General features: G+C 38.8%; 1 protein-coding gene across 4 annotated transcripts in view; it reads left to right on the top strand.

Annotated features, from left to right (window-relative positions):
• Positions 1–16,044, top strand: part of CDKAL1 (CDK5 regulatory subunit associated protein 1 like 1) — a 576,202-nt gene that overhangs the window by 369,034 nt on the left and 191,124 nt on the right. For all 4 annotated transcript variants that reach the window (XM_065912374.1, XM_065912378.1, XM_065912376.1 and 1 more), the window contains one exon: positions 12,264–12,409. In XM_065912374.1, coding sequence (XP_065768446.1) covers positions 12,264–12,409 — 146 coding nt within the window. The remainder of the gene's footprint in view (positions 1–12,263; positions 12,410–16,044) is intronic.

Below are 16,044 nucleotides of genomic sequence, written 5' to 3'. Positions count from 1 at the left end.
AGAATGACTGATGTTGAGGTCTTCAGCCACTTCTTGTATAGTTGTAAGAGGATCAGTTTCAATGATTGCTCTCAATTGGTCGTTATCAGCTTCCAATGGCCATCCACTGCACTCTGCATCTTTAAGGCTCTCATCTTCTTTGCGAAACTTCTTGAACCACCACTATGCTGCACGTTCATTAGCAGTTCCTGGGCCAGATGCGTTGTTGATGTTGTGAGTTGTTTCTGCTGTTTCATGACCCATTTTTAACTCAAATAAGAAAATTGCTCAAATTTGCTTTGTGTCTAACATCATTTCCCTAGTCTAAAATAAATATAAAATAAGCATCAAGTAATAAATCTTTAGCAAAAAACATAAAGAAGTCCCCATTCACATTTGTTTATTCCAATATCAAAGGGAAAATTTCAACAATGCAAAAACCGCAATTATGCTTGCACCAACCTAGTAGCTCAAATCTTAACAGGTAAATTTGGCCATCAAATGAAATGTTTTCCTGATATTTCTTTATATTCTAGACAAGCTATCTGATCCTATAACTTTGGAACCACGGTGCTTAAAAAAGCAGCAGATTCAAATCTCAGAAAATACTCTGTTAAGGTGTTCTTAGACAAGCTAGCCTACCATGCAGTAACTGGAAATGCTTTCATTTCAGGTCCAATTAAGGAACTGACATATGAAGCCAGTTTTACCAAGGGAGAACAATTAAAGTAGTACAAAAAAGAAATAGTCCTCTTTGTTCCTTTTTAAAAATCATATACCCATTTATCAGTTTGAACTCAAATTCCATATTATTCAATAACAAAAGACTAAGAAGAGTCTATTAATTTGTTACCTTTTAATTTCAAGTACTGTAGTAAGAGCCATTTAATTCATGCATTTTGAGACACTTGGGAAAAATTCACATTTTAATAAATCAAGCGTAAGGAGAATTTTGCAAACTGAACATTTTTAATTGTCTTTGTGGTTTTGGCGTTGTTTTGGAGCGAAAACTCTTCACTGTTTATTTGCAGCCCTGCTTCTGGTAATGATTTACTGTTTACATTGTCATGTGAATTAGTTAATGCTGTTCCTCAAAAATTATTTTAGATTTAGTAAGGACACATTTGTGAGACACATTTTGGTGGAGCAGAGTGTAGGAGAGTAAAAAATCTTTTTCCTCTCCCTATTTAAGGTTCTCCAGGTGGTTTCTCTAAGTTAGACTAGCCAAAGATAGATTAGTAAGAGAAAAAGGGTTATTAACATGTGCTTCCCGCCCACATGCATGGAGCTCCCAGTAACCAGTAACCCTAAAGGGTTATTAGAACTTGGGTTACTTAGCATCATGTGCTAAAACTAAAGAAAATGTGTTTGTAGCTTCTGGGTGTGGAAAACTAGTTATGGGAAAGTGACTAGAAAATGTATAGTGAACAGGGATTGTTTAGAAAGGTTTCTTATGCATATTTAAGTCTTGTCTTCACCATTGATTTGTTGTTGTTTTCCATTTACTCAGTCATGTCTGACTCTTTGTGACCCCATGGACTGCAGCATGCCAGGCTTCCCTGTCCTTCACTGTATCCTAGAATTTGCTCAGATTCATGTCTGTTGAGTCAGTGATACTATCTAACCATTTCATCTTCTGCCAGCCCCTTCTCCTTTTGCCTTCCATCTTTCCCAGCATCAGGGTCTTTTCCAATGAGTTGGCTCTTTGCATCAGGTGGCCAGAGTATTAGAGCTTCAGCCAAGGTATTGGAGATTCAGCCTCAGTATCAGTCTTTCCAATGAATATTCCAGACTGATTTCCTTTCAGATTGATTGGTTTGATCTCGTTGCTGTCAAGGGACTCTCGAGAGTCTTCTGTCACCACTGTTGATAGGAATTGTTAAAATTTTGTTCTCAGTGTGGAATTTCCATGTTTACATCTTTTTTGCCCAAAATTTCTACCTTTAAAAATGGAAATTTTATATGTAGAAATTCCTTTTACCAAAGGAAAATGAAGGCACCGTTTTTTGAACTTTTCCTGGGCCTGCTGGTTCTCAGTCACCTTTAGCTCAAAATATTATGCGAAAGAGGCATACTTGAGAATTGGTCTATTGTAACTTTAGTCAGGGTGACTGTGTTTACATTACAGCTGTACCGTTGACCTTGAACAAGGTTTTAATTTCCCTGAGTCTTAGATTCAGTAAAACTACTCTCTAGGTTTGTGCAGAAATTTAAATGAGATACTGGGTGTTGTTATCAAAGTAAACTTGAGTCTGCTTTCCTGAGTCACCAAAGCCAGTCTGTTGGCGCTAAATTGTATGAAGGAAAGTATAGCATTCACTGCAGGGTGCCTTGGAAGGAGAAATGGCTCCTCCCACTCCAAAGACCTGAGCTTCCTGATGACTTTCAGGGAAGGATTTTTAAAGAATTTGGGGTGAGGGTTGCAGCTCATGGACTTCCTGTGATCCATTGGTGGTGAGGTAACAGGGTGATGTTCTAGAAATCTTAATCATCCACCTATGGTTCACAGACCTGTGATTGTAGCACAGTCAGAAGTCTACAGCTTGTGGTCAGTATGTAATTGCCATCTTCCACATGGGTGTGGGTCTTAAGTCTCTGTAGAACATCTCAAAGGTGTGTGTCGGATTGTTATGTATATCCCTTGAGGAGGAGCTTGGACTCTCTTTTATTCCTAAACTACTGTTTAAGCTTTTAGTGCTTTTCTTGCTTCACTACTTTTCCTTTGTATCTGCGTTCTCTAACTTGGATAATTAGACTTTGAGTCTGCTCTTTGGAACTTGAGGGATGCCTAAGGGACTAAAACTCCCCTGAAAGCCCTTGCCCCTCAGCTTTCCAGGTTTCAGTGTGAATCAGCAAGTGGTACCCCCTGGCACCTAAGGAGGCTATCTGTCATCACTGGTGTTATTACTATGACTGTTGAGCTTCCCTGGTTGGTGGCTCAGATGGTAAAGAATCCACCTGCAATGCGTGAGACTTGGGTTCAATCCCTGGGTTGCGAACATCCCCTGGAGAAGGGAAAGGCTACCTACTCCAGGATTCTGGCCTGGAGAATTCCATGAACAGAGGAGCCTGGCATTCCATGGACAGAGCAGCCACTTTCCATGGGGTCACAAAGAGTCAGACATGACTGAGCATGAAACTTTCACTTTCACTTTTACTACTACTGTACCACTTAATAGTGTGTGATTCAGAGACTCCTGGGATCTTTCTCCTTTCCTCTAATAATCATTCCAATTAAATGACTGCTTATGGTCCTTTTTTTTTTTTTTTTTTTTAATTCCCTTGTACTAATTGGCTTCAGTCTTATCCAACTCTTTGGGACCCCATGGACTGTAGCCTGCCAGGCTCCTCTGTCAATGGGATTCTCCAGGCAAGAATTCCCTTAGAATAAATTTGAGAGTGGGGTGGGGAAAGAATTTCCTATCCCTCTTCTCCTTTTACTATCATTCTCATTTTTGTCTTCTTTTTGAACAAAGAAATTTCTTCCATGTCTGTTTTTTTCTACTCTCTCATCATAGCACCAGGGACAACACTGCTGTAATGGTAATAATTTCTCCGGGAATGATTCTGAGCTGTTTTGCTGATTCTTATCTCTGATTTTCCTTTGTTTGTTGTTTTCATATTCTAGTTTCTCTCTCCTGTTATGCTAATGTGGGAGCATTAGGAATCCCTTGAGTGTAAGAACCTGTGTGATTTGGACCCTGCTTAGAAGAAAGTTTTGCTTCTTTCATTTCTGAAGAAATAGAGCTCTCACAGAATGATATACTGTCAAGAAATATTATTAACTTGATATTTGGTCTTTGAAAATCATTTTAGTCTTTCTAAGCCCACTAGATCGTATCAAGTATAATTTTATAATTGTCTCATGATGATAGTAACAACTTTGCTTTAACTGTGATTTGTTTTTCTCTATTTTTATTGTTTTTCCAAAACCTTAAAAATGAGTATCTATTACCTTTGCATAACATAAGGACATTCATTTTTTAAAACAGAGTAGTGTGTTTTTTTCATTATTTTATGTTGACTAATTACCATGTACATCTTTATTTTAGAAGTGAGTAACAGTGAGTCCAACCCTTAAACGATTCTTTCTTTAAAGTAATTTCAACAAATAATTTTTCAGTCGGTGTATTTGATAAAAGAGTAAATAGGTAGAGAATCATTAAGTGGTCTCCAAGCATACTTATTACTTTTCCCAAATGTACTTTTAAAGATAGAATTGATATTATTAGATTAAAAAAAGCAGAACTGGTATGACAGGCCCCTGGATCACTTTATAAGATGTACCGCCTTATATCTTATGTGTTGGTATACCTGTTGACCGTTTTTGAGTGTACAGTTCACTGACATTACGTACATTCACAGTCTTATGCACTTATAACCACAGTCCATCTCTAGAACTTTTTCATTTTCCTAAACTGAAATTCTGTGCCCATTAAACAACACACTCGCTGTGCCTCTCTCCCGCTTGTCTCTCTTGAGTGTGCCTACTGTAGGTACCTCATGTAAGTGGGCTCATGCAATATTTTTCCTTTTGGTCTGGCCGATTTCACTTAGCATAATATTTTCAAAGTTCGTCCCTGTTGTAGCAATATTATGTTATTTTAAATATCTCTTTTTTGGGTAGTTTATTCTCACCGCCAGAGCACTCTGTACAGACTTCTTTAGCTCTTCTGTCCTACAATTTTACCATCCATGCACATACCCCAAGAGCATACTGTGTTTTTCTGTATCTCCTCATTTCTTTGCTTAATGCCTGGCACTTAAACAATTAATTTATAGTTGAATGAATGGATGATGGAATGATTCAGTTGAATAATCAACATGGCTATTTTGGAGTAAGTCCTACAAAGGTTTCTAGGTAAAGGTAAAATGTTTGATTAGGACAGACATTTGTCTTCACTTATTTTAATGCAAACACTGAAAATGTTAACTCTTTGAAGATTTGCGTTAAAGACAAAATCAGTGCCTGTGTTCTAGGCGATCCTATTTCCGGAGTCCCCTTTAAGACTTTTAAAGTCATATAAGTCAATGTAAAATAAGACCAGAGTTATATTTCACCCATTACATCGTTAATGATACTGTATCAGTCACTAAGTCAATTCCCAGCATCTAAACTTATTCTTGGGGCTTCCCTGGTGGCTCAGTGGTAAAGAATCTGTCTACAGTGCAGGAGCTTTAGGAGACTCGGGTTCCATCTCTGGGTTGAGAGGATCCCCTGGAGGGAGGCATGGCAACTGACTCCAGTATTCTTACCTGGAGAATCCCATGGACAGAGGGGCCTGGCGAGCTACAATCCATGGAGTGGCAGAGAGTCGGACATGACTCAAACAACTTAGCACACCCACACGCAAACTTCTTGTCAGCCATCTAAAGATAAATTCTCATTAATAGCATTAGAAAGGGAAGTAGGGAGCATAAAAAGAGAACATTTCCCATCCTTATATCCCAAATGAAAAGGAGTCGATATTGTGAACAGATTCTAATTTACACTTGATCTATAACTTAATTGTAATAGGAAATTCACTTCTAAACTGCAGAGAGTTAACGTTTTCAGTATTTGCATTAAAATAAGTGAAGACAGAATGTCTGTCCTCATTAGCTTTCACAGAAATGTTAACAGGACGTTGGTGCTCCTTTTCCATTACCACTTCACCTCAGTGTCATAGTCAGCTCAGTGTCAGAGTCAGTGATCAGACTTTACATTATGACGATAAGAATATATGTTAGTACTAAATGTCAAAACGCTAAGAGTTATAATTATACACACGTTTATTTTCAACTGATACTATCAATGGTTTGCTTTATTTTTAAATTATTATTCTATTCTGCTAAGGCCAAGAAATCAAGAGAGAGCTCTTATATCTGGATTGTGGTGATGGTTGCATAAACCTACACATATATTAAAATTCATGAAACTGAACACATAGGAAAGAAGTCAGGTTTACTGTACTAATTTTAAAATAAGATAAAACAGAAGAAAACTAGCAACAAAATCTGTTGTGATTCAAACACTATATAACATGAACAAGTATATGGTAAAAAACAAGTATATATGTGTGTGTGTGTGTGTGTGTGTGTGTGTGTGTGTACTTTAAAAGTATATATAATTTTCCCTTAAAAAAAGACCATGTCTAGCAAACACTAAAAGAACAAATCAATACCTGATTTAATAGGGGTAGTATTGATACATTCAACCTAGTTAGACTGAGCATTCAACTCAGACAGTTCAATTGGCTTATCTTTAATATGAAGTAAATGAATTATTAACATTGACAGGTGGGTTCTTTGCCACTAGCACCACCCGGGAAGCCCCAATTAAAGAATCCAATCAGAAGACAGATGTTAAAGATCTGTCTAGAAATATTCAGCTCTCCTTTATTTATGATCTGATTATCCCAAATGATGCTAATTTCAGATAACTTTTGTCTCATGTGTCACATGGCTTAGAGTGGAAAGTATGTTCTGGTGATTTCTCTGCTCTAGTTACGGATGCTTGGTATGTAAAATGATGCAGCAAAACAAGTGTTTATTAAACAGCAAACTGTGTCTCTGGGACGGGGATGCAAAGAAGGCAGTAACCTCCTTTACGTTTTCTAAACATGTGAACACGTAAACAGCCTCCTTTGATGAAGGAGCGCTCACTTGTGTCAGGCACTCCACTGAGTACTTTATGTATATCTCATCTGACCCTTCCCTCTTTGGTGTAGGTATTTTTTATTATTTCTCTGGTAGATTGTATCACTGCTTACCAGACATTCTGGTTTCCCTCTCCAGGCAGGAAATCTCTGCCTCTCCCTCCTCCGCATTAGAATCTCTGCCTGTTAAACCTGAGAGTAGCTGTGAGACCTGCAGTGGCCAGTGAAATGCACGCAGAAGTGACAGGCACGATTTCTGGGCATATGGTTCAAGTTGATGATTCTCTTGTGTCTCTCTTTGCTTCCCCCTCTTCCACATTGGAAGTGAAAGCTACTTAAGCAAAGCTTCAACCAGTCCATGACATTCCTGTAATATGAGGAAGAGTTACATTTTTGTTGTTACAGCCACCAAGAGTTTTGAGATCATATACAGCATCACCTGATGCATCCTACTGATACACTGTCATTTTGTGAATGAAGAAAACAAGCATTCAGAGACATTTAAATAATGTGTCCACAGTGAAGAACAGTAAATGGAATAACTAGATTTAGAGCCTAAGCCTGTTCAGATTGCGGAGTCCTTTCTCTTAGCCACTTTTCAATACACATTGGAATGGAAATGTATATCAATTACAAAACTAGAACACGAGACAGAGGAATGTAGTTTTATGGGCAACAGAAAGTTTCACCCCAAATGGAGTTTACTTATTTTTTAATTGAAGGATAGTTGCTTTACAGGATTTTGCTGTTTTCTGTCAAACCTCAACATGAGTCAGCCACAGGTGTACATCTGTCCCCTCCCTCTTGGACCTCCCTCCCACCTCCCTCCCCATCCCACCCCTCTAGGTTGATGCAGGGCCCCTGTTTGAGTTTCCTGAGCCACACAACAAATTCCCCTTGGCCATCTATTTTACATACGGTAATATGTTTCCATGTTACTCTTTCCATACATCTCACCCTCTCTTCCCCTCTCCCCATGTCCATAAGTCTTTTCTCTATGTCTATTTCTCCATTGCTGCCCTGCAAATGAATTCTTCAGTACCATTTTTCTCGATTCCATATATATGCATTAGTATGCAATATTTATCTATCTCTTTCTGGCTTACTTCACTCTGTATAATAGGCTCAAGGTTCATCCACCTCATTAGAACTGACTCAAATGTGGTTTCTTTATGACTGAGTAATATTTCATTGTGTAGATGTACCACAACTTCTTTATCCACTCATCTGTCGATGGACATCTAAGTTGCTTCCATGTTCTAGCTATTGTAAATAGTGCTGCAGTGAACAATGGGATACATGTGTCTTTTCCAGTTTTGGTTTCCTCAGGGTGTATATCTAGGAGTGGGATTGCTGGGTGGAGTTTACTTTTGAGTGATAAGAATTCTCCAGGCACACTGCACCATCCTGTGAATATGCTAAAAATATTAATAATTGCTTACTTTTTGTGAGTGGATGTTATGGTATATATTTATATATCAAATAAGCTATTTTTTAATTCCTAAGGGTAAATGACATAGTTTCTTTTTTATTTTTTAAGGTATTCTTAGGTTAGTTTATGTATATTGTGTATGCTTGCTTCTTAGGTTAGCTCATGTATCTTAAGTTAGCTAAAAAAAAAAATAGCAATGTTAAATTTTGCATTGTAAGTATGCATATACGTCCTAACAAAGTTATAATCTGAAAGGGCTTTCCCTGTGAATGAACTGCAGGGGCATCTGAATGCAAGTATTAATGTATACTATACACTCTCACACACTGAGTGACTTTGTTGGCTGCTAGTTTATCTGTTTGCATCAGATGACCAAAATACTGGAGCTTCAGCTTCAGCATCAGTCCTTCAGTGAATATTCAGGTTTGATCCTCCCTTAAGATCAACTGGTTTGATCTTGCTGTGCAAGGGACTTTCAGAAGTCTTCTCCAGCGCCACAGTTCAAAGGCATCAGTTCTTTGGCATTCTGCCTTTACAGTCCAGCTCTCACAACTGTACGTGACCACTGGGAAGACCATAGCCTTTAATATACAGACCTTTGTTGGGAGAGTGATATCTCTGCTTTCAGTCTCTACTACCCACCTCAGAACTTAGGGTTGCTCTTGACTGCTGTTCTTGAGTGCACCATTTGTAAATTACTTCCATAAGACTATACACTGTGATTTTAATCCAAAGCTCCAGCAGATGTTTAGAGCAATAACCCATGGTGGGGCTACCTAGAAAGTACCTGATCTTGGCTTCTAAAATTGTTTGTTGCTGTTCAGTCGCTAAGTTGTGTCTGACTCTCTGTGACCCTATGGACTGTAGCACGCCAGGACTCCCTGTCCCTCACACTCTCCTCTCCTCTTCTGCCGCCCTCTTCTCCTTTTGCCTTCAACCTTCCTCAGCCTCAGGGTCTTTTCCAGTGACTGGACTGTATCAGGTGACCAAAGATCTACAATTAAGTCAGGCAATTATCTGCCTGTATACCTGCCTGACTATGTGCTTATCTACCTGCTTTAGCCAAGTGGAGCTAGTGGAAAGTTTGTTTTACTGTCAAACATCAATTATATTTTAAATCTTTCTCTTTGTATGTGTATGTAGTTTTGACTTAAATCTCCATTTATATGTTTGGTGGTGTATACTTGGCATAGTCCTAGCCATTGTAGAATCCAGCGAGTGGAGTAAGACTTGATTACTGCCCTTGTGGACCTGTTTGGGAGATGCATGGCCATGTTGCATGGTAGGTTTAAGGAAATAAGTTGGTGATAGCAGGAACAGGTTGCTGAGGCATCACGAAATAAGAAGTCATCCCTTATACTGGAGAATCTGGAACTCCAAACTAAACCTTAAAAATAGAGAATTTTGAAAGGGGAAGTAGCCCAAAGATCATTCATTTGTTGCTCAGTCACTCAGTCGTGTCCAATTCTTTGTGACCGCTTGGAGTGCAGCACACCAGGCTTCCTTGTCCTACACTATCTCCTGGAGTTTGCTCAAACTCCAAATGACGTCCATTGAGTCAATGATGCCATCAGCCGTCTCATCCACTGTCGTCCCCTTCTCCTTCTGCCCTCGATCTTTCCCAGCATCAGGGTCTTTTCCAGTGAGTCAGTTCTTCGCATCAGTTGGCCAAAGTATTGGAGTGTATGTAACCAACAGTATTAAGTGAGAAGAGGGACAGAAGGAAAAACGATACAAAAAATATCTACCTGTCTCTTTGGGTTATGTTACTATACATTAAGTTGTGGCTCTTCTAGTGGTGAAAGTATAGACTTTATGCAAGGGGCGAGCTTATGTTTATTTTATGTTTTGGAATCTACCTTTATGAAGTTACAAAGTCTGTAGTATGAAGCTGAAGATAATTACTGTTGGGAAATCTTACTTTGAGAGCCAAAGGGGGAAAAAACCCACCAAATTTATCCTGCTTGTTTTCTATTAACGTTTTAATTTGAAAATTGTCATACTGTAATAGGGCAATGCTTCATCTAGTGAAGTATCCTGTTTATACTAGAAGGGCCACCCTGAGTGTTTCCAACAGAAACTGCACCCTTTCTGGCCCCAGGTCATGTTCGCTGGGAACCCCTTCCAAATTTATTTTTTGCAAATCAGTACAAGTTATCGCTCCTTCACTTACTAGTTAAGGAAGCTACCTTGTTGAAAAGCTATTCTCTGTATTGATGATTCATTAACATGTATGAAAATGTGTAGCTATGAGTTTTAAACATTCTCCAAAGAAGAAGAATGTTAGATAATTTATGTCTTAAATGCTAACACATAAGCACTTTACTGGGTTGTCTTATTCTTACCATAACCCAGTAACTCTATGAGGTGGGTATTACCACTGTCTTCATTCTTCAGATAAGAAAACCAGTGCACAGAGATTGAGAATAGAACTTTAATTCACAAATTGTTTTACTTGTAAAGGTGTAATTTTTTTTTGCCACAGTATGTACATTGCAAGTTACCCAAAGCTGAGTCCTGCCCCTTTAGAAAACAGAGATTTTTGTATAATTGTTTTTTTTTTTTCACACTGTTCGAGAATCTTGATACTCAGGTGTAAAAAACCTGAAAGACGGAGAGAATCATAGCAGGAGGCCAATGTATTTACTCAGAGTCAGTAGTGATGATAAATGTTCAGCCCTGCCTCCCATAGCCTTATAAATGGTGATCTTGAATAAGGAGGTGAAGAGCCTTCTGACTAAACACCCAGCCGAGAAATGTAAGTTTTGTGAAGGAGAACTTCAGGTGATGTGTTAGCCAGTTATTTTGCTGCCAAATAAATTCTTGAACTTCAGTTCCAATTTAGTAATCTATGTTTAACACAGCGTGTTTGTGTTAGTTGCTCAGTCATATATTCCAATTAATTCCTGAAAGAGAAGGTCGATAAAGGATATCCATGAGTAATATCATTTGGTTATTTGAATTTCTTAATCAGAAGGATTTTTTTAAACCAACTAAGCTGCTCCTAAGAAACTAAGTCGCTTGAGTGTCATTCTTTTCTTCCACTTTGGTCAAAATACTAGTATTCATAGTCAGTGGAAAGAAAATGAAGGGGACAAAGGGCGTGGGTGATACATATATATGACTGAGCCCTGAATAGCAAAGAGGCAGTCACCTCTATGGAATTAGGTGGCTCTTTGACTCCACAAGATCCCTCAAAATGCTTTTCTAATGATAAAATTAGACAGCAGATGTGAGAGTGCAGTATGGTACTTTGAAAACTAAAATCACTGGACACATGCAAGTTATTAAAGAGCAGTTCCTGTTTTGACATTATCTCTTTCAGACCCTTAGTGACCACTCTCTCTCTCATCTCCCTCTTCCCCCCTTCCCCCCACCTCCCCCACCGTTGATGGGCCATAAGTTCGTCACATTTTTCTTATTGCTCACATAAATGGTTTCCTTACCTCAGTTTTCCTTTTACATTCTTTTTCCTGCCCACTTCATATCCTTGGAGGAATTTAGAACAATCTATGTATTTCCTAATGATTTCACTCAAACCTGCTCTCTTTAACTTTGCCAGACAGATTCTTCTTCCTGCCCTTCCCTTCTTTCTCCTCTTTGAAACTGCAGCTTATAGGTAGATGCCAGTAGGTGACCAGAGGGGAACTGATTGGCTTCATTGTCTGATCCTGTGCCTTTTGCATGCTCAAAAATAAGTGTTTGCTAACTAGCTGAAAAAGAAACAGGTGAGGCACAGATTTCTTTTTCTTCTTTAGTATTAAAAAAAAAAGTGTTGGCTTGCTGTAAATTTGGGAACTTTATTCAAGTACTCAGGATTCTACAGCTTCAACTGTTTGCCTTAAATATTGTTGTTTCTGCTGCTAATGTAACAGGCCAGAATATAACACTGCCTTGAGGCAAGGGAGGAGTGGTGCTTATTTTGAAGAACTCAGAAATCTTTTTAGTCTCTAGCATTTACATGAGTTTATCTCTGTTTCGTCACCTGAGAGAGGCAGTGACCATGAGGAAATAGCTCTTCTGTTAAATCCCCTGGAAGTCGTGTTAAACTCCCAGATCCTAGAGTGCAGCCAGTGGACTTCACTTGAGGAGCCTAGAGGATTGGTCTGTTTGTAGCTGTGCTTATTCACTTGCACTTGTGAGAGTTGATCTGAGGGAAACCCTTCTCTGATTTGTTAAAATGATTAATATTTTCTCCTTCCATCTTTCTCAAGGAAATGGCCAAAATCCTTCATCACCCCCGAGTCTATGCTTTTCTGCACATACCAGTCCAGTCTGCCTCTGACACTGTGCTCATGGAAATGAAAAGAGAATACTGCGTGGCTGACTTCAAAAGAGTGGTGGATTTTCTGAAAGACAAGTAAGTCTGTTAGCACTTAAGAAAATCACTGTTTCTTTTTTCTTTTAAAAGCATGTGGCAAAAAATGCACTTATGGTAGCCACAATTAAAGGCACCAGAGAGAGGTGAGACTTTTGAAGCTTTCAAAGCCTTTAAGTTTTCCTTAGACACCCTTGATGTGGTTTCTTCTTTCCTCTCAGTTTTATCCACCTTCCATCTGTGCATCACACACCATTAATTTGTGTGAGGTTGCCAGTCTTCCCAAGGTAATGTGCATTGTGATCATTTCTGTACCTGACCTAGAAGATGAAAACTGCTTTAGCTTTGCTCTGCTTACATCTCCTTTCATGTGGCTTTTTGAAGTTGTCAACTGTTTCTGACATGGAGATAGGTCAAATCATGTCACTACAAAAGAGATAATTTTCTACGAAATAGCATTTTTGGAAGAGTATCTGGGAACGTCTTTGCTTTTACACACTTACCCCTGTAGTTTTCTTGAAGAATGGAGCTTTATAAGGAGGTTTTGAGATTCTGTTTTTTTTAAAGTTCAAATTGCCATTGACCAAAATTAAGGCATATTTACACAATCTCAGACATGAATAATTTTGCTTCCACAGAAAACACTTGCAGCCTATAATTATATTCTTAAAAATCCTACTTCTCATCATCACCAAGGGTTGAATGCCTTCTATGATTATACAAGGCAGGAAATAGTGCCGGCCAAGGTCATTCGAACGTTCTCAAGTCCAGGGCACTATTCTCCCCTTGGGGAGTATGTCATTTATCTTGGCATATTTGTGGCATGGGTCTTTCTACTTTCCATAATTTTTTTCCCATAATTTTTCCTCTGTTGTTTTTCTTAATTAAAATACAACTCTTTATTTCCATCTTGTTTATAATTATGTACCTTTGTACCAAGTACTACTGGATATGATTGCTTTATACAAATTGTAAGCAATTATTTTTTCCACCTTCAATTAGTCACTTATCCTGACTACATATGAACCTTTTTCTTCTGTTTACTTTCTCCTTCCTTCCTCATCTTCCCTTTATGTGTCTAATTTTTTTCTTTCACCTCTAGGCATTTCTTGATTATCCTAACCACCAGAAATAAAGACACTTGGTTTGCATTCAAGCAAATCCAGCTAATTGTTCAAATATTCAAATCAGTGAGTGGAAAGTATACTTATTCTAGGATTTTATAATTATAATCATTAAGTATATACAACTTTCAAAGTAGAAAACAGAATAATGATGAATCTCTAATACTTCCTGATCTTGAGAACTGAGGGCGAAGCTAAAGAATAAGGATTTTTTTTTTTTTAGAATAAGGATTTTTATGTTAGATGTTTGTTGTTGGCCTGTGTCCCTCCTTTGAATCTGTTCTAGGTTATTCTAGGTAAAGTTGTCTCATATGCAGACAAGTTGGGCACACCAGTATTGGTGAATGTCTCGTTTTCAGAATTACAAATAAATTGTTGTGATTTGTGCTGTGTTCAGTTGCTTGGTCGTGTCTGACTCTTCTGAGACCCCAAGGACTGTAGCTCGTCAGGCTCCTTTGTCCATGGAATTCTCCAGGCAAGAATACTGAAGTGGGTTGCCATTTCCTCTTTGAAGGTATCTTCTTGACCTAGGGATCCATCCAGAGTCTGCTGCTTTGGCAGGAGGATTCTGTACCACTGGTCCACCTAGGAAGCCTCAAATAAATTGTTAACACCTGTGAAATTTCTTGCCTCTTGCTTACTAGAGCAGTAGCAGGTAATGCAGTAGCAATAGCAGATAAACACATGGTTCATACGTTTGCACAAGATTTTGCCGAGAGCAGACATGTAGCCTATTGTGCAAAATAGACAAGAGCACTTTCCAAATAGTTTTATTAATGTGATTCAGTGAGGTAAAGGAATCAACAGCTTCCTTTGCCTCCATTTGGGTGAGTGCTGACTCAGTTGTTTGGGGACTTACTGTGGCTGCTTAACTGGGCAACAATCTCCTGACAAGTTCTAGCCTTTTATGCTACTCCAAAGATGGACCTTTTAAATCTGTTGCCTCTTGAACACTTTCAGCAGCATCCATGAGCTAAATAGGGGTCAAAAGATGGATGACGTCAAGGTGTTAGAAAATAGTGCTGAGCTCATTTTTCTTTCTTTGGATTCTGAATTACTCTGAGGCATCCACAGAGGTTTTCTAGACTTACCCAAACTGTCTAGAAGACTCCAGAACCTACCCAGGAATCTCCAGGATTTCCAGCACTAGAAATATCAGAGGTCCCTACAAGAGGGAATTAGAGATTCCTGGAGAAGGTAGCCCATCCCACCCAGCCATCCACAGTTTCAGTTTCAGGTGCTGTGAATCACTGGAACTGGAAAATACAAGTCTAGCCAGTTAGGATCTAAACTTCTTTTTTAAATTAACTTTTGCACTATTTATAGTTTTAGACAGTTCATCAGAACCAAAAAATTGTATGTTTTGTCCAAACTGTCTTCTTGCTTAGACTAGTATAGGCTCACTCTTGTGCAGACTCCAATCTAACTTTACTCTTTAGTAGAAAACTTTTCCTGTCCTCTCAGTCCATCTATCCAGTGAATCATTTCCAGTGATGATGGATATGTAGGAATAAATGAAATATTTTAAGCTCTGACATTTGCTTATATTTCCCTATAAAAATCTAGCATAACTTCAAGCTAAATAGATTCCTGCTTCTTGGAAACACCAAAGTTTCATGGATTTCTATAGAACACTAGTCTGGGTAACTGATCCAGCACATAGTTGTTTCATCGAGTGTTTATTAAAATTTAATACAGTGTTGTCATTCTTAGAAAGAAGGTCTGCTATTACCATGTTGCTCCTGTGTTGTTGTTCAGTCTGTAAGTCGTATCTGACTCTCTGCAATCCCATGGACTGCAACACACCGGGTTCCCCTGTCCTCCACTATCTTCCGGGGTTTGCTCACACTCTTGTCCATTGAATCAGCGATGCCATCCACCTATCTCATCCTCTTTCGTCCCCTTCTCCTCCTGCCTTCAGTCTTTTCCAGCATCAGGGTCTTTTCCAGTAAATCAGCTCTTTGCATCCGGTGGCTGAAGTGTTGGAGCTTCAGCTTCAGCTTCAGCCCTTCCAATGAATTTTCAGAGTTGATTTCCTGTAGGATTGATTGACTGGTTTGATTTCCTGCCAGTCCAAGAGACTCTCAAGTCTTCTCCAGCACCATAGTTCTAAAGCATCAGTTCTTCAGCGATCAGCCTTCTTTATGATCCAACTCTCACATCTGTACATGACTACTGGAAAAATCATAGCTTTCACTATATGGCCTTTTGTCAGCAAAGTGATATCTCTGCTTTTTAATATGCTGTCCTGATTTGTTATAGCTTTCCTGCCACAAAGGAAGCATCTTTTAATTTCATGGCTGCAGCCACTGTTTGCAGCGATTTTGGAACCCAAGAAAATACTTCCCTTCTGTTTGCCATGAAGTGATAGGACCGGATGCTATGTTGCCCTGTTTTGTGCCTCATACTAAATACTTGACAATGGTGCTCACTGAAAATGGTAGGTCTGGTACTTGCCTCTTTTGCTTTTTAGCTTCTGTATAAATGTGGCCCTTTTTATTTGCGTCTTGTTTCATCTGAAGCCTTTTCTGTAATGAACCTTTAACAAATGAA

This window comes from Muntiacus reevesi, chromosome 20 (genome assembly GCF_963930625.1).
Source record: "Muntiacus reevesi chromosome 20, mMunRee1.1, whole genome shotgun sequence".
NCBI lineage: Eukaryota > Metazoa > Chordata > Mammalia > Artiodactyla > Cervidae > Muntiacus > Muntiacus reevesi.
Note: the sequence above shows the minus strand (reverse complement) of the source record. Positions and strands in the feature narration are given on the sequence as shown.